Below are 25,719 nucleotides of genomic sequence, written 5' to 3' on the forward strand. Positions count from 1 at the left end.
AGTAGAGATTTTGAATGTCACTTGGTTAGCTACAATTTAAAACTACAATTTCGTGAACCAACTAGACTTTCAAGTGGAACATGCTTAGATAACATTGCCACAAATTTCAAGGGATCCAAAGGTGAAGTGATTGAGCTCGAACTATCGGATCACACTGCTCAAATATTGAGCTGTCCAGTAAAAAAAACTTGTTCCTTGCCCTTTTGGTTTATTAAACGTCGGGATTATTCATTGGAACACCTCGAAAAATTTAAGGAATCTTTGAGTTCTCTAAGTTTCTATGACACGTTTAACTCTGTCGAGGTGAATGAGGCATTTGATTTTTTTCATGATGATTTTAAATGCTTTTATGACTTATGTTTCCCTTATAAAACAATAAAAAGATCTATAAAAAATAAGCCGAAATGGATTTCCCAAGGAATAAGACTATGTTGCAAAAATAAAAGAAAACTTTTGTGGTTATCTAGAATTAATAAAAGGAATAAATGTTACCAAACAAAATTCAAAAACTACTCCAAAATATTGAAAAATATCATAAAATTAACTCAAAGAAAACAAAATGATAGAACAATTGCAATGTCAAAAAATAAAACTAAAGCCACCTGGCGCATAATTAACCAGTCGAAGACAATAATGCCTGTCGAGCCCATAACTAAAATTAAAATAAATGGGGAGAATATTGTTGACCCGTTAAAAATAGCTACTTCATTTAATAATTATTACATTGATCAAATAAAAATCAACAATAAAGCTTTAGACAAAAAAAATAATGTCCCAAATCATACTAATTCCATATATTTAGCTCCAGTAACAGCATACGACATTATAAAAGTAATAAAAAATTTAAAGAATACAAGTAGTGTGGGTATCGACGGAGTCTCAACTCTGGCTGTGAAATATGTTGGAGAAATAATTGCGTTACCGCTTAGCCACATAGTAAACTTAATTTTTAATACAGGAATTTACCCAGATAGATTAAAGTCAGTTATTGTAACACCTCTATATAAAAAAGGTGACAAAATGGATATATCCAACTACAGACCAGTAGCATTACTACCAATATTTTCAAAAGTAATAGAAAAAATTATTTACAATATATTATAGAAATTTCTTGAAAAAAATCGAATATTGGTTGAAGAACAAAAAGGTTTTCGCAAGGGCATGACTATTAATTCTGCAATTTATGACTTGGCAAAACGTGTAACATTAAATTTAGACAAAACTAAACCAACTTGTGCTGTCTTTATGGACATGTCAAAAGCTTTTGACCACGTAGACCATACTATACTTTTAAAAAAACTATATCGCTATGGTATTAGAGGAAATGCTTTGAATCTAATAAGATCATACTTAGACAAAAGAATCCAATTTACAGAAATAACTCGCATATCATCTTCTAACAGTAATAAATATAGATCTGAAGGTAGAGTGATTAAATTTGGAGTCCCCCAGGGTAGTGTGTTGGGTCCTTTATTGTTCTTGGTGTATATTAATGACATGCCTAAGTCTATTAACTACCCTATGGTCTTGTTTGCTGATGATAGCACAGTGATTATTGAAACCAATCAACCTGATCAATATGAAATCACTATAAACGACACCATAAAAGACATAATTGCCTGGATGGATCATAACAACTTGAATATTAATTTAGATAAAACAAAGATAATGCAATTCACTCAAAGAAAACCTAAATTTAATTTAAACATAAATTATAACTCTGTTCCAATCGAAAATGTACATTCGATCAAGTTTCTTGGTGTTCTCATAGATAGCAATATGTCATGGGAATCGCATTCTATAGAAGTATGCAAAAGACTTTATAGATTCTCTTTTGCACTGACTAAACTCGCAAAAATAGCTGATCAACCTACTGTTCTGGCTGCATATCATGGCTTTGTAATGTCGACTCTACGATATGGGGTGATTTTTTGGGGCAATTCCTCTTACAGGGAAATTATTTTCAGAGCACAAAAAAGATGTGTTCGTGCAATCTATGGGTTGAAATCAACAGACAGTTGTAAGCCTATATTTAAAAAGCTAAAACTGTTAACCTTCCCGTGTCTGTATATTTTAGAAGCCTGCCTTTTTGTCAAATATCATCCAGATGAATTTAAAAGAGTGGAGTCGACAATAGCTCATCGTCTTCGACCTAGGAAACCTATGGTAGAAAGAAATATGTGTAAGACTGCATTAATGAAAAAGAGTTTCTTAGATATGGCACCAAAACTGTTTAACAAGCTTCCTAAGGCCTTGCTAGAGTGTGATGACAAAATGTTTAAAAAGGAACTGATATTACTACTATTAAATAAAATGTATTATACCATTGATGAATTTTGTAATGATTCTTTAGGTTAAGTTTTGACATAATTTGAAATTGTATACTTTATGACATTAGCTATTATTTTGTTGTATTTAATAATTAGAAAGATTGACTGACTGCATTGACATAGATAATTTTGTAATACCAATTGATTTAGATTATATAATTATTCAAATTTATTAAGAATTCGTATGCCTATACGGCAGATCATAGTGGAACCTACTAACCCCTAACAACTTTGTACCTATGATAATGACGAATAAATTTCATTTTCATTTTCATTTTCATTTTCAATTGAAAGTTTTATTCGCTCAAAATGCTTATAACAATAATTGGTAATACATTTCAAATATTAAGTACCTTTATAATGTATCGATAGAACCAAAATGATGTCCTCTCAGCTTGGAAAGGGAAATCCCAGGATTGGGGGAGCGCTCCAGGCAATTTTCAGAACATTTCATAGGTGGTAGTAAATAATATTTATTTTATTATTAAAATTGAATATTTTGATATTGATAAAATTGAATATACCTTTCGAATCAAATACCGAATATTTTTCAATCGATAAAAATTATCGAGAATTGTTAATAATATTCAATTAAAAGTTGTTCAATCCCTAGTCATGCATAGACTAAGACGGTAACCATGGAGATAGTTAGTTTGGTAAGTCACGTGTTAAATGTCAAGAGTGGAAAGTAAACATAGGATTCATGTTATTTATTTACGTGCAAAATGTAAGTAAGTAAATCATAAAAGTGGAACGCCGAGCTATTTCCAAAACCCGTCCAATATTATAATACAATTTGGCTGCGACAACTACAATACAGAACATCTCCCAAATCGATGTGCATACAATATTATAATACAATACTAGTAAGTAAGAGGTTATGATAACAATATTGCTATCAATAAGTTTATAGAATTGGTCTGCCAGGAATAATTGTTCTTACATAAAGATTTGTGTCATTTAGAACCTAGAAAGTATTTTTTCGGCACTGTTGATCTAACGGCGAACAATGTATGGAGAACGAACATTGTCCTTTTACAATAGGCTGGTTTCCTAAAATATAATCACACTGCAAAATAGTTTATTGAGTACATTGGCCCTTTCCAGGGCACTCATACACGTCCCAAAATATATAGCTTGCCCTACCACCACTTCGGGACAACATTATGGGCTAAGAATTTCAAGAGTTTGTTTGTGAACCTCAAGAAGATTTAAGACACTATTTAAATCAAAGATGTAATGGCTAAATAATGTAATAATAAATAATAAAATAATGTCACCATAAATAGGACATCTATAATATTTTAATATGTCAATCTGAAAGCCACGATAGATGATCGAAGAAGCAATTTGAAGCCACGATAGCCGATAAAGGGGTCGGACTGGCCGACTCGTCATTCGAGGAACGCAGGTTCGAATCCCGCACCCGCTCGACTATTGTGGTGAACTCACTCGTGACACAAGTATATTTAGCTTAGTACGAGGGGCTAACGGCATTATTAGTGATTTGTGCAAAAAATGCTAATATTCTTTAAAAAAAATCAAAGAAGTTGTATTGCGTTGAAGTTCTGCGTGACGTCACGCGGTGCACTTTTTACCACGTCGTGACGTCACAAGTCTCTACTGTTGAGCTTTGTCGCAATTTTCTATGTAATGGGTTACACGATGGTACAGAATCCTTCATGACTTTCCGACTCGCACTTGACCGGGTTTTGTGGTTAGTTTTTGTTATCGATCAAGCTGTATCCTCTATGAATGAGAGGGCGAAAAGTACTGCGTATATTTCCTGCTTGATGGTTTTCCGAGTTGGCACAAAAGTGACGTCACGTTGCTTTATATTCTTCTGATAAAATTTTTGCAGGTTAAAAATAGTCAGTCGGTCCACCTTGTGGGTGGACGTCTCATGCTGCGTTTTCAGGTACGTGGCCTCCACTCCAGAACCTTGCTGCCCCAACGGCCGTCAGTTCTGCGTGATATGTGATGGACACAAGGTGGACCGACGACCTGATAAAAGTAGCAGGAAAGCGCTGGATGCAGGCCGCTACCAACCGTGCGATGTGGAAGTCATTGGGCGAGGCCTATGTTCAGCAGTGGACGTCCTGTGGCTGAAATCATGATGATGATGATGATGATGGTCAACTATCTTTCGGAACTACTCAACCTTCACTGGTAGGGACCATTATTATATTATAGGTTTATTGGAGACCAAGCTGTTAGATCCTGGCTATACAGAAGTTGCAGTGGCCGTAACGAGAAATGGGATATATCCCATTAAATTCCCTTAAATCTAGAGAGAATTAGTATCTTCCTCAGAAACCTTTTTCCGTCAAAAATCATCAACCACAAAAATAGACTCGTCATCAGGTCATTATGCCCGTATTCACAAACATTACTATGAGGTCTCATAGTGCGCGTGGACGCACAGGGAGACACACGAACCAATCACAGAGCCCTATTCAACGCTGTGCGTTCGATTTGCTGCTTCACTTAAGCAAGCATCGTTTGTAAATACGGGCGTTAGTATCTTCTGAGCAACCTTTCTCCGTCAAAAACCATCACCCAACTTTACTAACTAAAGACATCAGGTCATTTAGTCTCCACTGCAGAACGACCCTCTCCAATTTACCAGAGGCAAATGGAGGATTTGTCCTACACTCCCCACGCTGGCCAGACGGGTTGGGGAGGCCTGATGTTCGCATATTTTTTCCCTTAGCCGCCTCTTACGAAATCCACGTGAAGAATGGGTGTGGTCTAATTCTACATACGTCACTAGTAACTCCATAATAACTAACTCGGTCTTCACTGGTTGTGTTTTTATTGACGGTCAAGCTATAGATCCTGTGGGGTAATTCAAATGCATTTGTCGACAGTAGAAATCGTCTGTCAAATAATTTTCTAGTAATCAATTTTGAACTGATTGTCAAGGTAATACAGTTGAAAATTGAATATCAAAGCCAGACGACGCCTAATGTCATTCTGAAGATAGTAGATGCCAAATTTCCAATATCGCGTCCGAAGACAGTGAACTTTGTCAATATAGTGGTCTATAAGGGTCATAATTAGTGGATACCGACGATTTTCGCGCTGTCATCTCAACGACTGCCCACCCGTCTGGCTACACAGGAGTTGCAGCGGTGGGAACGAAAGGTGGTAAAAGTCCCGTTTAGAGAACTAATGCCCGTTTTCACCATCAATCCCTAATTTTGGCTTATTCCACTATTCCCCGTTGACAATCCCCGTCAGCTATATTAGGATATTATTTTTAACGTTATACGCTCCAATGAGGGTTTTCGCGAATGAAAGATCCGCTAGATGGCGGGACGTGGATGTGGGGTCTGACTGCTGCGTGATTGGTGGATTTTGACATCTGTCAATGTCATGTCAAAAATAACCAATCATGCAGCATTTGGACCTCGCGTCTACGTAATGCCATCTAGCGGATTTTTCATTCGCGAAAACCCTCATTGGCGTTAACGGGTGACCTTTGAAAACAAAATTGCTGTTATGTGTTACCATAGCACTTAAAAATTACGGATCGATGGTGAAAACGGGCATAAGACTCGTATAAAATATCTAAAATTCCAGGAAATCTGATTAGATTAAGGGCATAAAATTGACCCAATTCATTGCATACTCATGATATGTTTACAGCATGTGTTGGGAATCCCCAGATAATAGTATCAGTCACTTCCTAAGTCCGTTAGTGTATAAATATACTTTTAGAGCCGATTGCAGGACAGAGGCTAATGTTGTTTAGTAATTCCGCTTACATTTGCTGAATAATTGGGCAGCTTTTATTTTTACTGTCGTACAAATTACTGCGAGTGATATTATAAATCCGAAAGTAATATTTCTGTTACCTTTCTCACCTAAACCACTGAGCCAATTTGGATTAAGTTTGGTATCGAGATAGTTAAAAAGCCAGAGAAAAATATGGGATGGTTTTTTTTTAGTCTAGTTTTAATAAGAGCAAGTAAATGATTTTTTTTTTTGGATTTTTGGAAAGCTCTTGGTCTGAATCTCACATGATAGAAAGACCAGTGATGATCAGGCTGACGAGTGTTTGGTAGGTTATTCTAAGTCCACCTGGCTATCTACCACCATGTTACCTATGTCCGTCGCCGTAACAACAATGTTACCATTGTTGTGTTTTGGCAGTTGGAAATAAGATAGCTAGTTCTTCTATGGTTGAGGCATGGTGAAATTAACAAGACCTTGAAAAAGCGGCTGACAAAGGTGACCGAGTTTCTTCCGCCACTTATTCTCAGCACTAGCACATAAATGTTGTCCCGAACTGGTGGTAGAGCAAACTATAATGTATTTGGGACGTGTATACGTGCCTTGAAACGGGCCTACATACTAATATAAAATATACTAGCTTTCCGCCCGCGGCTTCGCCCGAAGGAATTTTGTCTGTCACAGAAAAACTTAATCGCGCGCGTCCCTGTTTCAAAAACCGGGATAAAAACTATCCTATGCTATGTCCTTTCCCGGGACTCAAACTATCTCTATGCCAAATATCATTAAAATCGGTTCAGTGGTTTAGGCGTGAAAGCAAGACAGACAGACAGAGTTACTTTCGCATTTATAATATTGTAGTATAGATTTACCCACCAAAAACATTCTGTAAAAAACTAGCCAAGTCTCGATGGAGCTGCCTGTTTATCTCTAAAAAGTAATGAAATCTAGACAAAGTCGTGCCAAGTCTATGGTTCCTTACTGCGATTTCTTTATTATTTATTGTTAATGTTGTGTGACTTGGCCGTTGAAGGGTACAAAACCAGATGCTCCATGACACCATTTGCACCAATCTGTCGCCAGAACCGCTACCCATTGACGATGGAAAATAAATTGCACTTGGAAGACGTTGATTCAATAACCAGTCAATTGTAGACTTAATAAAGCTGCGTATTTCAATAATACTTATGTATGATTATCTTAATAAAGATTGTTCAACGGCCAAGTCACACAACATTAACAATAAATAATAAAGAAATCGCAGTAAGGAACCATAGACTTGGCACGACTTTGTCTAGATTTCATTACTTTTTAGAGATAAACAGGCAGCTCCATCGAGACTTGGCTAGTTTTTTACAGAATGTTTTTGGTGGGATTTCACTTCTTTTTGTAGAAAGTGGCATAATTACTTAACCCATTTAGCCCAGCCCAGTCGTCGTCTTTTCTTTTAATATTATCGACATTTTTTTTACGATATTAAACACAAATAAACTCAAAGACCTTTAAAATGGACAACGAATCAGAAATTGTTTTAATAACTTAACCTTAGCGAACCTCACGATATAATAAACGAAATCAACGAAATGCAAATAATTACACAACATTCAACTTAATCGACGGGGGGGGGGGGGGGGGTCTAGATAGGAAAAAATATCTTGACACCGCGGTGCAGAAAATCGACGCTCAAAGTGCTAGCGCTATCTAGCGGTGAGCGGTACAGGCGAACACCACGGTGCCGGTGTGGCGCTAGTAGTATTGATTATGAATGTGGTGTTACTCCAGATCTTCGATTTTCCTAGTTTTTATAGTTTTCCCTTTATGTGGCCATTAAACCCTAACTCTGTACCAAATTTCAGCTCTCTGAGTTAATGGGAAGTACTAGTTCTATTTTGATGATCATCAGTGAGTGAGTGTCATAAATGCGAAACTTTGCTTTCGCTTAACTTCGGAACTAAATGACCTACAGACTTGAAATTTTGGATTTTAAGTATGTGATTATAGCTTACTAGATGACGAAAATTTCTGCGTTCTGGTCTTATCCAAAGGTTCTCAAATAGAGACCTGAAAATGCGGCGAAATGGTTCCAGTAAAGGATGGTACGGCAGTGTTTGCTTCGCGCTCGACTTGGCGGGGGCACTGCCGTGCCCCCAGATTTAGATTTTTGACGGATATTGATAACTGAATTGAATTCGTGTTGTAATGTCGATTTATTATTATTCTTGTCAATCAACACCAGATATCAACAATCAGATGATAATCTTGCAACAACTATGCAGCTGTCCAATTTCAGACATTTTTTACTGATTAAAATCATTCATTTTCTAGAATTACAACAAATTGTCGAATGGTTAAGCCAGGGTAGAAAAGGACTATCTATCTTCCCGTAAAAGCCCGATAGTGACTAACGCCCGTATTCACAAACGATGCTTGCCTAAGTGAAGCAGCAAATCGAACGCACAGCGTTGAATAGAGCTATGTGATTGGTTCGTGTGTCACCCACACACTGTGAGACCTCATAGTAATGTTTGTGAATACGGGCATAAGGGACAATCGCGAACATCAGGCCTCCCCAACCTGCCTGGTCAGGTTGGAAGGGTAGGCCAAATCAAATCCTCCATTTGCCTCTGGTTTAAAGACGTTAGAGAGGGTCGTGCTCCTGCAGTGGAGACTAAATGACTTTGTAGACGAATTTAGAAGAGCGACAAGTATTTATCCCAATATATTCGGTTTCGTTGGTGGTAGGGCTTGTTCTACGTCCGTCTGGCTAGCTACCACCATCTTACCTAAGTCTGTCGCCACAACAACAATGTTAACAGCATTGTTGTGTTCCGGCAGTTAGAGGTAAGATAGCCAGTTCCTCCGTGGTTGAGGATTCCGGGTGAAGCTCGCTTCCACCTTCGGCCTGTTCAACACTTACCATCAAGTGAGATACAGGCCAAGAGCTTCCTCGTTGTAGATAAAAAAAAAAGCCGGTGCGAAGCGATTTCAGAATTGACAGTTAGTCACTTATGCGAGTATTTTAAGGGGTTTGCTATTTCGATTTCGCTATCGAGCGATAAATCTTCGAACGTGACATTGGCGGAAGAGTATGCCCACAGGTGGCTAAAAAACCAAGTTCATCGCCATCAACAAAAGAAGACCGAACGATTACAGCAGAAGACTGGGGTTCATGTCCCGACGGTGACGGAATCAGATCGACTGTTTATTGTTTATGATACACCATAATTAATTACTTGGATTCAAAGATAAATGATTATGAAGCAGTTATGTAAGTTTTGTTTTGGCAGAGTGCATCATTTAATAGGAAGATGATGATAAAATATAAAAATCTATACTAATATTATAAATGCGAAAGTAATTTTGTCTGTCTGTCTGTCCTGCTTTCACGTCTAAACCACTGAACCGATTTTGATGAAATTTAGGACAGAGATAGTTGGAGTCCCGGGAAAGGACATAGGATAGTTTTTATCCCGGTTTTTGAAACAAGGACGCACGCGATAGTTTTTCTGTGATAGACAAAATGCCACGCGAAGCCGCGGGCGGAAAGCTAGTGTTAACATATTATTATACAACTAATTCAGAGAAACTGTTGATCATTTGTTTATCTAAAACTTATTTGCATATTGAATTGGGTACAAAAGGCGAACTTAATGCCATATAGCATTTACCACCAGTTAACCCTTTATACGGCAGTGGGAATATAGTTCCCACCATATTTTAAACTTTATTTTCTGTCCTTGAACATGCATTTAGCATGCATACAGGGTGTATGCTGAGTACAATATTTATTTATAAAAAAAAATCTAATATGACATAATGTCTGGCACAAATAGTTTATGACACCCGAAGTAGTCAGAAAGTTAAAGGTAAATACAGGACTTTCTACTGCTGCAACTCCTGTGTAGCCAGGATCTACAGCTCGACCGTATTTGCGAATTCAACCAACAAAGGCCAAATTTGTCTCAGGGGAAAGTTAAACTGTCATTGGACCTGCTAAGTTCTTTTAAATTATTATTCTAAGGCATTTTTGAGAGAAGAATTTGGACATTGATTTTGCGGTCTAGAAAAATATCATAATGATAGAATAAATCAAATATTTTACACACCAGTTAATACGCAAACAGTGTGCTGGTTGGAAGGATTTTTTACTGTAATCTAATCCCCATATACATAAAAAAATACAAACATTTGTTAAATCCAATTATGTCACAATATGTTTTGTCTCTGTCATTATTTACAATTTTACATTGTCAAGAATAAGACAAAACATATTTAAGCTTAAATAGTTTTAGCAAATGTTTGTATTTTTTATGAATAAGAGAGTAAGGCTGGGTTGCATCATCTTTCTTTAACTTTAACAAATGTCTAAAACCTGCCAAACTCCAGAAAAAAACACCGGTTATCATTATAGTTAAGAATAAGAACACTTTATTCAGTATAGAAAAAAATAAAATAAAAATACAGTACAACTATAAACTATGCTGAAGTGGCGTCCGCTCAGCTATATTCGCGACATAGCAAGCGCCATGTCGAGAAGCTGGTTTCCAGCGGGAACCATTATATGATGAGGATTGCGGATCGCCCTCTTGACCGAGACCATATTGAGGCTACCAGCCAAGAAGGCGCGCAACAGGGGGCGTTATGGACGGTGATCACAAAAAAAGAGAAAAGCAATGATCATATCAAAGCCATCCACTTGGTTTCAACCCGTGGATAACATTAATACCAGCATAAAAAGTTATGTTAAAGTTAGATGATGCAACTCAGCCTAAAAATTTTGATATTAATTAATAATCACAAGTGATAGAGGCTTTCGACTATACTATGTTTTAACTTGTAAAAATTATATTCCAATAGGAAAAGTGCATTAGTGATTCTAACAACAACATATTCTTACTAGAAGTTTCTCTGGTATTTACTGCCAAATTAAAATGCATTGTTCTCTCACAAATGCACTTCGTTGGAAAACTTACATTACCATGTTAATTTGTCTTCGTGACATTGGACCATGTGATTTTGATGAATTTCCTTATCGTACATTTATCCTATTAGAATTCATTATTCTAATTTGAAGAATAAATGAATTCTCTAATAAGATACCAATTGGTTTTTGTGTATCGCAAAAAATGATCTTTTAGGCTGAAAAAATATGTTGCAAAACTTTTTTTGTTGCCCAAAGTTGAGTAAAGTCAATTTGCGCGTCTTTCTCTGGGCTATATGACGTTTTTCAGCCAATTTCGGCTGAAAAAACACACAAAAAATAATGCGCTAAACAAATAACTCGTGCGCGGTGAGTCATCGCCAGGGATGATATGGGTCCGGATGACTGCAAATGCTATAACCAGATGGAAAAACCCAAATACCTTTAGTCTTACCCATAGTTGTGACGTTATAATCTGCCTGGGTGAAGTGGAGACTGCAAACTTTGGAATACTTCGTGTAAGGTTTGCCGCGTTTCAGAATTAGATTCCATTTATCAGCCATGTTCTCATCGCGCGGAAATCGGTGAAACTTCACGTTTTTCGTCTTGCCGGCGAGCGATGTGCATTGTGGTACCGTGCAATAATAACCCATCTTGAGCAAATCGGAAACCTTTGTTGTGACTTGTTACCAGTCTTGGTTATGTGCGGCGCCGATTACCGCTCGAGCACACTTATTTCACATCCAAACACTTGAAACTGGTTACGTTCTGCGTAGAAAACTGAATTATTTGTTGCAATCGTTATCACGTTGCTAAAAAAATGGAATCATCACAGTGCAGCCTTGAAAAATTTGACATGTATCACCTTTTTTCCCTTCCCCACTTCCCACTTTTTCAGAAAAAAAAATGGCCACTTCCACCATAGACAACCGTCAGATGGTCGTCAAAAACTCAAAATACTGCGAGCAACGGCGAGCAACTAAGACCAAGGCGAGCAAGAATCTCGCAGATACAGCCTATCACATTGCGAATTTTTTTACCTTACGAGTAATTTACATGAATAAATTGAAACTGCAAATCCACACAAACTTCTCGTGGTTCTACAAAATTGATAGCAATGTTCCCAAAATGTTTCCCATGTAACCAATGAGCTGCCAATGCCTAAAGGGACGTGTCTCGAACTCTCAGTATAGAATACAGACAGAATACAAATAAAATAGAACTGTTTTGCATTACAACAAAACAGTTATTATGTGTAGAATAAAACACAGCGTTCTGTTGAGAGAGCTGTCTATGATCTTTGCCTAAATTTAGTCTATGGTATAAGAAAACTTACCAATTGTCTCTGCTTTATCATCTAGTTTACCTTCTTCATACACCAGCTGGCACCACTTTCTATGGAAATTGGTGATCTGTCAACTTGACATTTCATAGTCGTCCAACACCAGCAAGCACTTGCTGGAACGCTGTGTTTTATTCTACACATAATAACTGTTTTGTTGTAATGCAAAACAGTTCTATTATGTGCCTTAATAAAACACAGCGTTCTGTTGAGACCTGTTTGTTATCTGCTGGTGTCAAGCACAAACGCTATGTGATATAAAATGTATTAAGAATGAAAGAATATAAAGAAGTTTAATATCACAATACAAAATAATACATTAAACAACTTATTGTACTCTCTGAGAAGCAGACGAACCAATAAGAAACTTATTAAACAAGTAACCAGTCTTTAGGTTAAATAACTCAAATTATTTAGGACATCTCCTTGAGATCAACATTATGTCATTAACTTCTTATCAACCAATAAAATCATTCTGGTACTTATGGTAGGTTAATAGTAAGATCTCCCCATCTGAAAATATAAATATGTATAAACATAAACATGTTTTCATCTTGAACAATTAAAACATTACTAAAAACTTGTTATGAATAACATAACATTAAACAATTAACTATTAATAACATGCTTGTAAAATTATAAACTCATAAATACAAGATGTTATTGTTCCTTCGTAGGTCTCTGCAGTAATATTTCATAAAGGTATACATACCCCCACCTCCAATTAAATATTGGGGGTCTTATCAACTACTCTCTTGTCCAGACAGTATCTGGATGTTACTGCAGACCAAACACTTCATGGAGAAGCAAATATTCACTGCACTTCTTGGAGAAGTAATTATTCACTAAAAATGATCTTAATCCAATTTGTAATATTTGACCTGGAAAACAGGCGTTATCATATTGTTTATGGAAATAAACAAATTTCACACATAACTCTGGGGTCTCCATTAAAATGAAGTCTTTATCAGTTCACTAATATGAAACTACAGGACATAATTATGCGTCCATCTGGGTGCTTAGCAGTCAGAGACAGTCTGTAGGTGGTTGAATCAGATTCAGATCCAAATATCAGCCAAAATGCTGACGTCATGTCTATAGCGGGGAGGTTCTGGGCCCCCCCCCGAAAAACAACCCTAGATACGCCAATGTCACAATGTGATCATATTCTGATACTTCAAAAAAGTAATCCTGTAATGTGTCCAAAGGAATGAGATCATGGATTCTTCGATCTGAAGCAAGAAGAAGAATGAGAGCTGTTTATCAAGTAAAATTCAATGCTAGAAGAAAGTCCAGCAGCCGGCAACCAGTCAAATTAATTCCAGTAATTTAATACTAAAGACCGGTGATCTCGGTGTACTTGGCCTTGCAAGTGAAATGGCCTTAAGGAACTGATGTACAAAAGGTAAAGGTAGATACAACTGACCTAAGTATCAGTTTTGTACTGCAAGTTTTTGCTGTAAAAACAGCTTGGCTAACAGCAGCGCTATAGTAACGGCGTAAAACATCTTTCATCTTCGAATCGGTAACCCAAAAAACCTGGGGGGCACCAGACCAGACCATTCTGGGGTGCCATAGCCCCCGGGGGGGCGGATATATATGGGGGGTACGGACCGCCCCGCGCGCCAAACCACGCTACGCCGCCACTGGCTACCACATCACTACCAGTTGGTAACTTGTGGTCAATGCTGTGAGATTGACCCACATAATGCATCTTATGATTGCTCCTTCCACCACCAATTTTAAATTTTGGAGAGATAACTTATCTACTTGTTGTAGACTAGGGTCTCTAACAGATCCTTTATTAGCACTGGGGCCGATGTTATTAGAATGTATGTTCCGTCTGCCATTCAAGTATGGTAACGTCTGTAGCTGGGAGGTGAAAACACTCATCCAGCTGATAATCCCAGAGACGGCTGAAGGGCGTCATAAAGAATCAGAGTTCTGATCTATTTGCCTTAATGTGGTACAAAAGATGGATAATACTATTTATTAGCTAATTTTCAATTATAATTTTACTTGTTTATTTAAGGAACACAAACAGTATAATTTTATTTAATATTTAACATCCATCTTTTGAGTCCAGTGTAACATAGTTAATACTACTGCCGTGGCCCTGGAAGCCAATAAGTCTATTTTGGGACACCCCTACATAATGAATATAGCCTCTGTGGCTGGGGGTACTAATGGATTCTAACTGGAACAAACAAGTCTCTGTCTGCGACTCCCCATACACTGAGTATGGCCTCCGCGGCCTGGGGTACTAATATATTCTAAATGGAAGCAAACAAGTCTCTGTCTGGGACTCCCCATACACTGAGTATGGCCTCCGCGGCCTGGGGTACTAATAGATTCCACCTGGGTACTACTCGACCCTTTGATGTTACAGGTGGTCTGGGATACCGTGCCTATGGCCCGGTCTGCAATCCCATCTCCTGGTAGATAACAAGCCGACAGCGTCATGTCGAGCTGTTCGGTCAAGTTCATGAGCTTGGTGGTCAATTTGAGGAGGGCCCGTGATCGAGTACCTCCTTCGTTTCTGACTGTGTCTGTGTCAGAATGTGACCTTCAGGAGCTTGGTGGTCAATTTGAGGAGGGCCCGTGATCGAGTACCTCCTTGTATCAGGATGTGAACTTCATTCAATCGATCCTGATGACTTAATGCTACATCTCCATCGCATTGGAGTGTCATCATCACTAGTAAAAATATATATGTATTTTTCAAAAGTAAATGCCAACATTACATTTTAGGTGTGCGTTGTAACACTGACCTGTAAAATTTTTGTAAAGTACTGTCTATTTTCTTTCTCTGACCTTTAATCTACTGTTATAATAATATTTTCGAAAAAAAAAAAATAATTAGCAACCCTAGTTGAACGCCCCACTACGCATCCGCTGCGTCTGTGGACTTGGAAGTCTGTGACTTCTTTTCGCCGCAACGGCTTTGAACTAAAGTCTATGGCGTCTATACCTCTTAAAATCCTCTCAGAAACAGCTGCATACTATTGTGTATTTAGTTGACATTGACAGTTTATAATATTGTAACTAATTGTGGGTATACAAATAATAAATCAGTTATGCTTTGACTTGAGTTGATGTTGTATCTTTTACATACCATACCTATTGCTTGAAGAGAGACGTCCTCCGGGGACAGTCAATGTTGCAGTTGGCAAATGTATAAATTTTTTTTTTTTTTTTTTTTTTTTAAATAAAGTCCCAAGTTTTTGAGCTTGTCTTAGTGCACAAATAAGATCCCAGTCCTTTAAGATATTTAGAGACATTATTCTGCCATGATGTTTCTGAGAGTATTCCAGGCTTGGGAATTTAGGATATTTGTGTTGGCTCTATTTACTTGCGATTGACATGCAAAAAAATAAGGTTTCTGAAAGTCTCAGTGTCTATGAGACATGAGCGATTAAGACAGATCTGTTCTGATGACCCAATAGAATAAATTATATTTTCGGTATATTATTACTCAAATGCCACTGGCACGAGGAGTTTCCGCAACTCCACTTGACACCGCTGAGAAAAATCTGCAGTGCCGAAGACAAAATAAATGGCAGGGCTTCAGTTGTAAGATTCCTTGGAGGAAACGCCTGTGAGTCTCTGCTCTGGCAGATGAAAGTAAGTGTTCTGAGAGTTGACCTTCACTAACCGGTCGTGCATTGTGATCCTGAAGAAGATCTACATACTATTTCAGAAACTAGATAAAAATGTCTTATCGCAACATGAGCATAAAGCCCATCTTTGAAAAGAAACATTGTTTCTATTAACTTCTTATCTTGAACTCTTTTGAGAATTTTTAAGTAGGTATACTCGCATATTGTTTAATTTAAATATGATAAGGTGTTCAACCAGATCTGTGACCCACCCATGACTAGGTTGGGGGAGCCTTTTGTAATGTTGTACGAAGGTTAATATTAGCAATTACCTTAAACAGTGCTCACGTTCATTAAAAAGATTCCGCTCTTTTTTCCACAAAGAATTGCATTGTGGTTTCAGGGTTCTTGGATTATCAAGCCAGAACCAAACATTACAAAATAAAATTTTTGAAATAAATGATTAACATCTAAATTTAAGAGGCCTTTTAAGCCCAATCTAAAATAATTTTACTTATTTATGAATAGAATGGTAGTAACAATTGCATCATTCAAACAGAATGTTCAACTAGCTGCCTTTAACCCGCTATAAGGTAGCCAAAATGCTGCAATTTATCTCATTAATAATTCGCTCAGTCAGCAGGAAAAGGAAAAGTAATATTCTATCTTCCTTATGATTGATCTTAACTTCACTTTACGATAACGAAGTAACTGAAATCGTTCTTTAGAGGAACTGAATACTACTTTGCAAGCTATTACCATCTAGTAGGCTTGATGTAGAAGGTAAGTGGTGCGCAACAAAGTTGGAAATAACATTCATCTGAGTCGTCAAAGTTTCGACCGAGTGTCTTACGAGTGGGGTTAACACTTACATGGCCTCCGTCGCCTATTTGGAGGTGGTGAAGCAAACATTTCCATTTCCGAGGATGATGAGGATGAATCTGAAAAAGACGACTCGGATTTCGAGCTTTTCCTTCAGCCGGGCCGACAGAAGTCAACCTTTCACCGTCACCACTCTTTACCCTTACACTCTGCATCACTTATATTTCCTATTTGCACATTTTAACTGTGTTTTATTCTTATTTTATATTAAAAAAACAAGAAGATAAAAATTTTTGCTGTGTAGGCGGCAAAAATCACAAACGCTATGAAATGTCAAGTTGACAGATCACCAATTTCCATAGAAAGTGGTGCCAGCTGGTGTATGAAGAAGGTAAACTAGATGATAAAGCAGAGACAATTGGTAAGTTTTCTTATACCATAGACTAAATTTAGGCAAAGATCATAGACAGCTCTCTCAACAGAACGCTGTGTTTTATTAAGGCACATAATACTACAGAATACAGCATGTCCTCGCTCTAATGCTTTTTGATACAATAACGTTATACCGGTATTTTAATTTCAATAGACAATAGACGATTCCGTCAAATATTTTTTCAAAATGGCAACAAACAAATTACCTTTATTTTGATATGTCGGCGCTTGGTGTGTTTACGGAGTTTTATTTGTTTTGCTAAGTTTGTGCTAATTAAATCAATTGCGGGGGCATTAGCTATGGTAATTTGTGTTCTCCAGTGTGTTTTGAGCTAACAAAATGCCGTATTACTGCACGGTGCCTCGGTGTACGTCCATGGCTGGAAAAGCTAAGAATGTTTCGTTCCACCAATTTCCAAGGGATGAGGAGCTGGCTAAACTCTGGAATAGAATACTGAAGAGAGGCAAACCATACACAAAATACTCTAAAGTGTGCAGTTTGCATTTCAAACCAGAAGATTACACCATAACTAGCGTTGGAAAAAACAGAGGTAATGACACAAAATTTCCTTGATTGTTCGTATTCCTACTTCTGTCGGACTTATAAAGTAATTGGGTCAATTAAATGGTTTAAAACTAGTTATTTGTGTTGCATACATGTCTAAGCCCGTATCACCAAATTAAACTACTTTATGGTTCTGTTCACTGCTTTGTAAAGGTCTTAGAAAAAAAACACCATGCCAATTGTGTTGTGGTAACCAGACAATAGTTTATGAAGTCAGAAGATATAGGATATTTTCATTGTATAATATGCTTAATAATGTTGTGTAATGTCTGGAACTAGTGACCCATATTTCTGTAACATTTTCAACATAGAACTTTATTTATATCTTAGAATGATAAGTGATGATGAATAACACATTTCTTCAGCTTGTAGAACATGCTAAATGCTGGGTCTGCTGTCAATTTTACACTCTTTAAGCTGGCGAGTTATTTATTAACGAGCGAGTTGTTATTGTTCTCCATTTGTCAAACCGGGCAGCATGGAAAGCATTGGGGGAGGCCTATGTTCAGCAGTGGACGTCCTATGGCTGAGATGATGATGATGATGATGATCTGTCAAACTTCAGTCTTGTTTGCCAATATCAAAAACTCTAATTTTCGATTATTTTACCTTGGTACAATTTGGAACACAAAAGCTTAGAAATCTAAAATTCATCCCCAACCTGCCTGGCAAATTTGCGAAGTGTAGGCCAAATTCTAAATTATCTCTAGTAAATTAGAAAAGGAATTAATGGGAGGGAAAAAGACGTAGGAAGCTTTTAGCCTTAAGAGACCACTATTGGCACTATTGTAGGAATAAAGCTATAATAATACTATTAGTCCAGACGATCGTGGCAAGGCAAAAAATACTACATGATTGTGTACTAAACTATTTAAGCTGTTTCATTTAAGATTTCAAGAAGTATGTAAGTGGTAGATCTCCCAGGGTTTCGCTAGTAAACAGTAGATCTTATGTCTAATCAAGTTGGCCACCCCTGCCATATAGTAATAATAATAAATAATAGCTTTATTTCTCACAAATAGCCCACCTTTAGACCTGCCATGCCATCATTTCCCTTCCCTTTTGGTCCCAGCCATTCTGTTGATGCTATGGTTCACCTTCTATCTTTTTACCTAGCTAGCTGTCCAGCCCACTGCTATTTAAGTTTGAAAACTTTTTGGGGGACAAACACCTCTATTCACAAACATTACTATGAGGTCTCCTAGTCCGTGTGCGCAGAGCTCTATTCGATTTGCTGATTCACTTAAGCAAGCATTGCAAATACAGGTGAAAGAAAGAAAAAATATTTATTTGGTATCAAAGATTATTTATTACAATACAGATCAACATAAAGAGAAAATAAAAATAATTATTTGCACCAAATTGGTGTCTGCTATGAGGATTGACATTATTTAACTTTTGCAACATAATGTTTCAGGCCAATGGAGAACCTTACGTAAAGACGCAATACCGTCGCAGAACCTACCATCGGATACGCCAGCGCCGTACCACAGGACCAGAAATACTGGCTCGTGGGTGCCGGGAAACGTACCACATTCCATGGGGTTGGATCCACAGGTAGATTCTTCTTCTTCCTCGGTCCCTCACTGATGAGGATCGCGACCACATATAGTGTTCCTCCACAGACTGCCCTTTCCAGGACGCTTACACACATCCCTAATAGCCTCTTTGGACATTATATTGGGTGGTGCTGAGAGAATTTTGTCAGGTAACTCTTAGTTACACAACGAATATTTACCAAAATAATTACACCTCTAGTCTCTGCATTCTTGCGCAAAGACGCGATACCGTCACAAAACCTACCATCGGTAAAGATATGACGTCACGGCTGCCAGGTACGCAGTTAGCTCGATCGAGTTGTATGTAGCTTCGGAGCAACATATTGTCTGGTGCTGAGAGAATTTTGCCATGTAACTCTTAGTTACACAACGAATATTTACTAAAATAAGCAGTTGACAGTTTGACACGTCTAGTCTCTGGAACCTTGCGCAAAGATGCAATACCGTCGCAGAACCTGCCGTCAGATTTTTAAGGTCAAATTGTTTGACATAGCTCTTTCAAAGTAGTGGAGATAATTTTGTCAGGTAACTCTTAGTTACGTTACATAAGCAATTGACACCTCTAGTCTCTGGAACCTTGCGTAAAGACGCAATACCGTCGCAGAACCTACCATCGGATACGCCAGCGCCGTACCACAGGACCAGGAATACTGGCTCGTGGGTGCCGGGGAACGTACCACATTCCATGGGGTTGGATCCACAGGTAGATTCTTCTTCTTCCTCGGTCCCTCACTGATGAGGATCGCGAACACATACAGGGTGTTAGGTAAATGGGTATATGAGCCGACACTAGCCCATGTTAACATGGGCATATAAATGGTATGGTGAAGTCAGAAATTTGATATCATAATTTTAATTTTCATACAAAATAAATTTTATAAAATTCGATTTGTATGAAAATTAAAATAATTAAAATGAAGATATCAATTTACTGACTTCTCCATGCCATTTATATGACCATGTTAACATATGCTAGTGTCGGCTCATATACCCATTTACCTAACACCCTGTATAGTGTCCTCCACAGACTGCGGTCATAAGCTGTATGGACCGCACGATGCAAGCTTCCGCCCACCGTCTTCCTCACCTCCAAGATGGTCAGACAAGTAGATAGATAGAACACATTTTATTGTACTCCACACAAGACAAGAGAAGAAAAAGAAAGAAACATGGGCGTACTCAGCTTCTGCCTTAGGGAGGCAAGTTATACCCAGCTTCTGGCCTAGAGGGGGTCAAAAGTCAGTTTTTTTTTACTTAGCTCCTTCAAAGTGACCGCAGTGCTTTCTCCGAGAATCCCAGAGGGGCTGCCCTCCCCTGCCATACTTCTGCTACAATATGATTAAATAAAGTCAGATTGTTTGACTTAGTTTTTTCAAAGCGACTTCCAGGGGAGGGCAGCTGCCCCCATGGGGTACGCCCATAAAGAGAATTTTGACAGGTAACTCTTAGTTACATATGAGCAGTTGACACCTCTAGTCTCTGGATCCTTGCGTAAAGACGCGATACCATCGCAGAACCTACCATCGGATACGCCAGCGCCGTACCACAGGACCAGGAACACTGGCTCATGGGTGCCAGGAAATGTACCACATTCCATGGGGTTGGATCCACAGGTAGATTCTTCTTCCTCGGTCCCTCACTGATGAGGATCGCGACCACATATAGTGTTCCTCCACAGACTGCGGTCATAAGCTGTGTGGACCGCACGATGCAAGCTTCCGCCCACCGTCTTCCTCACATCCAAAAGATAAGGAGACGTGTAAAGTGCCCCATAAGGGCTACCTTTTCTTTTTTATTATTTACTATATTTTGACGTTCATAAGTGCCACTTGTGGTCTAAACTGAATAAATATTTTTGATTTTGATTTTCCGAGATGGTCAGATAGTAGATAGATCATAGAACACACTTTATTATACACCACACAAGAGAAGAGAAGAAAAAGAAAGAAACATGGGCGTACCCAGCTTCTGCCCTAGGGAGGCAAGTTATACCCAGCTTCTGGCCTAGAGGGGGTCAAAAGTCAGTTTTTTTTTTACTTAGCTCCTTCAAAGTGACCGCAGCGCTTGCTCCGAGAATTCCAGGGGGGTTGCCCCCCCCCCCCCCCCCCTATGCTTCTGCTACAATATGATTAGGGCAAGTCTGATTTTTAAGGTGCTCGTGTACACGATGCTACCTCCGCGCCGGCACACCATACCACCGCTGTGTTGTGATACGAAACGCGTAAGGCCTCAGCCTCGAACTTAGCGGGCAGCGGGGCGGGAGCGGCGGCGGCGCGGCAGCGGCAGGATCTTATGCGTGAAATCAAATAGACCGGTTCTCGAAAACAGCGGCGCGGCAGCGGCGCCGGAGCGGGCAACGAGCGGGCAGCGCACTCCTTCTTTTGCCCACAATAAATCGAGCGTTAGGAATAAATTTGAATCGAAATAAAATTGTCGCCGTTGTTCAGACATTTCGTTTGCGAATAAAAACAAATATCTCGACAACACAACCCCGAACACAACACTTCGCCGCTAAAGCGCCGCGCGAGCTGCCCGCTGGTTTCGAGAACGGGTCGGCGTTGCCCGCCCCGCTCCAGCGCCGCCGCCGCCGCCGCCCCGCTGCCCGCTAAATTCGAGGCTGAGGCCTAAAGGTCGCCAGCGCGACAGCGCTGTCTTTCTGATATAATAATTATGAAATAGTGAATAGTTGAGTATAGTTCTTGCAACTCATGAAGGCGAGTGAGCTTATTTATATTTGACGATTTGTAAGCACTATTTATAATAGTCTGCAAATAAAGGAATTTTGACTTTGACACAATATGTAAAACTGACTGGGGATGTTGCCTGGGTCAAAAAGCAAGAGTTTTAATTAGTCCGTCAGTTAACTTATCAAAAAATACTTTACACGTATTTTTCACTTTTTCAAACTAATGAAAATTTAAAGAGATATAGCGCCCCAAAGTTCATAAGAAGAGGCCCGTGACGTCAACGCTTGCTTAAAAATGCCGCACGTTGTGACGTCGTGCGCAACTTCAACGCACCATAACTATGTAATTATTTGTTAGATTGACAAATAAAATTATATGTGTCCAATATTTTTTGATATTAAACATTACGGACTAAAAAAATTTTTTTAGGCAACTAGCCTAAACTCATTTATTTCTGTAAGTAGGCTTTAAAAAAGCACTTTTACACGTGCGTCCCAGTATTAACCCTACCACTGCTTCAGGACAATAAATGGGCCAGTGCATTAATTGTACACCACATAAAACTAAAAAGAAAAAAATGCAATGCAAAAATGGATTAATTTTTTACACGGCTTTCAACGTGTTAAACATGTGACTTATTGGTTTCCAGATACAGCAGCAGATGGCTCAAGCGATCTACATGCAGACGATGATAGCGATGCAGGCCGGCGCGACTGATGCCCTCGCCACATTCTGTAACGGTAACTATAATCATTGGCGTATCTAGTTCTTTTTTTGGTCTATTTTCAGCGGGGGCCTGGCCCCTGTTATGCCATGTCATGGTGCGATTATTTATTATTAGGTTAGCTCATGAGTTAGTTGGTACTATCAGGCCTGTTCATCTCCGCGAGTTTACATCGAAAACAAAACACGCACAATGGCCCACCTACAGGATACTATTCGACAAGGCCTCACATACGAGCGAACATTGACTCACGCACGCGTATTCTTGTGTATGATGGAAGTAAATAAAGAAAATGGTGTACCGTGTACTAAATACTGTGCAGTATTTTACTGCCTAAATAATAATAAAAACACAGAATGTACCTACTTTTTTAAGTGGCCTAAAGACACTGAGAGGTAAATAAGTAGTTAATATTATTCATGATAATTCATGCTAAATCATGTATTTCCTCCGCCATTTTCCGCAGTTTGGCACCTCACGTCACATCATTTTACCGAAGTCAGCCCTATAGCTTCGGCGCAGTGCCGATCACTGACGTTTGTCAACAAAATGGTGCTTGACTCTTGAGACAGGCTAAATTACACCATATTGTTAATTACATGGAGCATACATTTTTTTAAATACCTTCGCGAAGTAAAACTTCTGTACGTAGTACTTATTATTATTCTGTGGTACTATCATCTTCAAATCAATAGCCCAACATTCTTTGGGTACCAGACTATTTCGCGTTCGACCATGACGCGCATGACTTTTATTAACTATTTTATGTAACAGTAACCATAAAAATTAAAAAAATAGTTGGCTTTTCCAGGGTTTCAAACTCTTCTCTCTATTATACCTACAAAATTGTATTAATTTAAACAGGTTTTAACGCGATACACGGATAGGTTTAAATTAATTCAATTATGCAACGCGAAAGTTTAAAATTAATTATTATAAAATTGTATTTAATTAAATGCTTCAGTGATTTATTAAGAGTAACAAACATCCATGCATCCTCACAAATTTTCGATTGTAGTAGTAAGATAACCATGTGCTTCAAAAGCAGTTTTTCCGGTAGGTTATAGAATAAGATCGCTTCTGCTCTTTCTGTCGATGCTTAAGCTATAATAAGTTACAAATATGTACTTATTACATTTGAAACTTTCGACGTACTTATACTGTCTAAGTAGCTCCGATGGGAGAGCCGTCGCCCGGCAAACTAAAGGTTGTGCAGTCAATTCTCACCTTGGGCAATACGACTTTTTCAAGTTATTTAAAAGCCTTTGGAGAGGCCTTATTTTGAAATACTCAAACCTATAAAATACCAAATATTCCTGTTTCAGGTGTCCCAACACCAGAAGACCTAACCCCTCACACATCAACCGACGAAACGACAAACGACTCCAGAAACGACGACACTGAACCCAGAACCTCGTACAAATGTACAGAATGCTCAAAATGTTTTAAAGACCCCGACGTTTTCAAACTCCATCAAAGGATACACTCCAGAACGGAGAAAGAAAACTACAACAGCAACGAGTCAAAGCAAGAAACATTAAAATCCAACCCAATACTGGCTAATCTCCTGAAAAATCAAGGTAACATGAATTTAGATGTAAGCACATCGATTCTGAGCATTGAAAACCAAATTATGACAGCGCTGGCTGCTAACATGGAAAGTTACATCAGGAATCTTATCCTAACAAACAACGTTAAAGAGGCTGATAGTTGCAACCGAGTAGTTGATTCTTGCAAGCAAGAAAACGATTCGTGTAACCAAAAAAATGATCAGCGTAACCAAGAAAACGATTCATGTAACCAGGATTCGTCCGATTACGACAGTAGAGACATAGAATCCGAGAGTAACTTAGTAATAGATGAAAGCGCACAATGAATTTATCAAAACATATTTTTAGAGTAGTTTTTTACAATACAAACGTCCCAGTGACCTTTTTAACACTTTTTGTTATTTGGAATTTTATGAACTCCAAAATACTCTTAATAGGAATATATTGAATTTCCTTTTTGTGTAATGGCAACACTGAAAATTCGTTGTCTATGGTAATGCACTCAACCAGAGACAATTTTTTGTCTATGGCCATTAGTTATACACTAGTGTATAAATATCCCACCTTAATATAAGTCTGATGTATAATAATCGGGGTCGTACGAGCTATATTAGAATTAGAAAACACCAATATAGTATTGGCTAAGCCTTCAAAAAGACTGTATATTAGGTTTTAGAATTTCTTCTAGTGGCGTAAATACAGGGTGTCCCAAAATTTGCACGTCACACTGACACCAGAGGTAATAATAAAAGCTTGTAATGAGCTTAAGACGCATCTAACAAGTATAATATTAACTCCATTTTTAAAAATAACTAATATGAGTCATATTTCAAAACTCATCAAACTTTTCTATGGAAATGAATAAATAAAATTGATCATATCTTAAAACTTATAAAACTTTTATATGGACATATTAAGCTTGTTCGATGCGTCTTAGACTCAGCTACCTCCAGTATCAGTGTGATGTGCTAATTTTGGGACACCCTGTATAATTAAAAAACTATGCAGTATAAAGCTATGAATAATTTTTGTATTATTATTCCATTTTCTTCCCTGAACTTTGATTTTTTGGCGAATTTCAATATCTAACCACCACGTGGGAAATATCATTGGAAAGAAGAGAAGCTCGAGATGTTTTTATTTACCTGTGATTTCACAATAAAAAACAATTTGAATTTGAATTTTAAAATCATTGACAATCCATTATCACCTTGATTTTTTTTAAAATCGAATCCCATGTTGAATTTTTTATTGTGTTTTGTACTTTTGTTAAACTTTGGCGGCTCGTAACTAGCTATCCAATCATTATCTGGATCTGAAATTTATTTTATTTGACTAAAGACATATTCGAGATTAATATCAAATAAAAAAATCGGTGGAAAACACGAGAGAAAAAAAAATGAAGCAGTTTTCAGGTCGAATTTCTGAAAAAATTAAATAAAAACAAAAA

At 38.1% G+C, this 25,719-nt stretch overlaps 2 protein-coding genes and 1 long non-coding RNA gene across 4 annotated transcripts in view; 1 reads left to right on the top strand and 2 right to left on the bottom strand.

Annotated features, from left to right (window-relative positions):
* Positions 1–11,876, bottom strand: part of LOC135085795 (uncharacterized) — a 40,334-nt gene extending 28,458 nt beyond the window's left edge. Inside the window, exon 1 of one of the 2 annotated variants that reach the window (XM_063980598.1) lies at positions 11,432–11,876. In XM_063980598.1, coding sequence (XP_063836668.1) covers positions 11,432–11,642 — 211 coding nt within the window. In that variant the 5' untranslated portion in view covers positions 11,643–11,876. The remainder of the gene's footprint in view (positions 1–11,431) is intronic. The other variant, XM_063980599.1, reaches the window with a different exon arrangement.
* A 722-nt stretch (positions 11,877–12,598) lies between these two features.
* Positions 12,599–13,105, bottom strand: LOC135085816 (uncharacterized). Its single transcript, XR_010260222.1, has 2 exons — positions 13,044–13,105; positions 12,599–12,844 (listed from the first exon to the last, which is right to left on the bottom strand). It is a non-coding gene; the product is annotated as an uncharacterized LOC135085816 (long non-coding RNA).
* A 4,292-nt stretch (positions 13,106–17,397) lies between these two features.
* LOC135085781 (uncharacterized) lies at positions 17,398–25,403 on the top strand. Its single transcript, XM_063980580.1, has 4 exons — positions 17,398–17,735; positions 19,167–19,306; positions 22,645–22,735; positions 24,045–25,403. Exons 1-4 carry the CDS (start codon positions 17,525–17,527, stop codon positions 24,593–24,595), a joined length of 993 nt encoding a protein of 330 aa, XP_063836650.1. The 5' UTR covers positions 17,398–17,524; the 3' UTR covers positions 24,596–25,403.
* Positions 25,404–25,719: the final 316 nt, after the last annotated feature.

This window comes from Ostrinia nubilalis, chromosome 29, assembly GCF_963855985.1.
Source record: "Ostrinia nubilalis chromosome 29, ilOstNubi1.1, whole genome shotgun sequence".
In the NCBI taxonomy this organism is placed as follows: Eukaryota; Metazoa; Arthropoda; class Insecta; order Lepidoptera; family Crambidae; genus Ostrinia; species Ostrinia nubilalis.

Coding starts and splice junctions, on each gene's coding strand:
- LOC135085781 (XM_063980580.1), top strand. CDS start 17,525: ATGCCGTATTACTGCACGGTGCCTCGGTGTACGTCCATGGCTGGAAAA. Junction 17,736..19,166: donor TAGCGTTGGAAAAAACAGAG/GTAATGACACAA, acceptor ATAATGTTTCAG/GCCAATGGAGAACCTTACGT. Junction 19,307..22,644: donor CCATGGGGTTGGATCCACAG/GTAGATTCTTCT, acceptor ATTGGTTTCCAG/ATACAGCAGCAGATGGCTCA.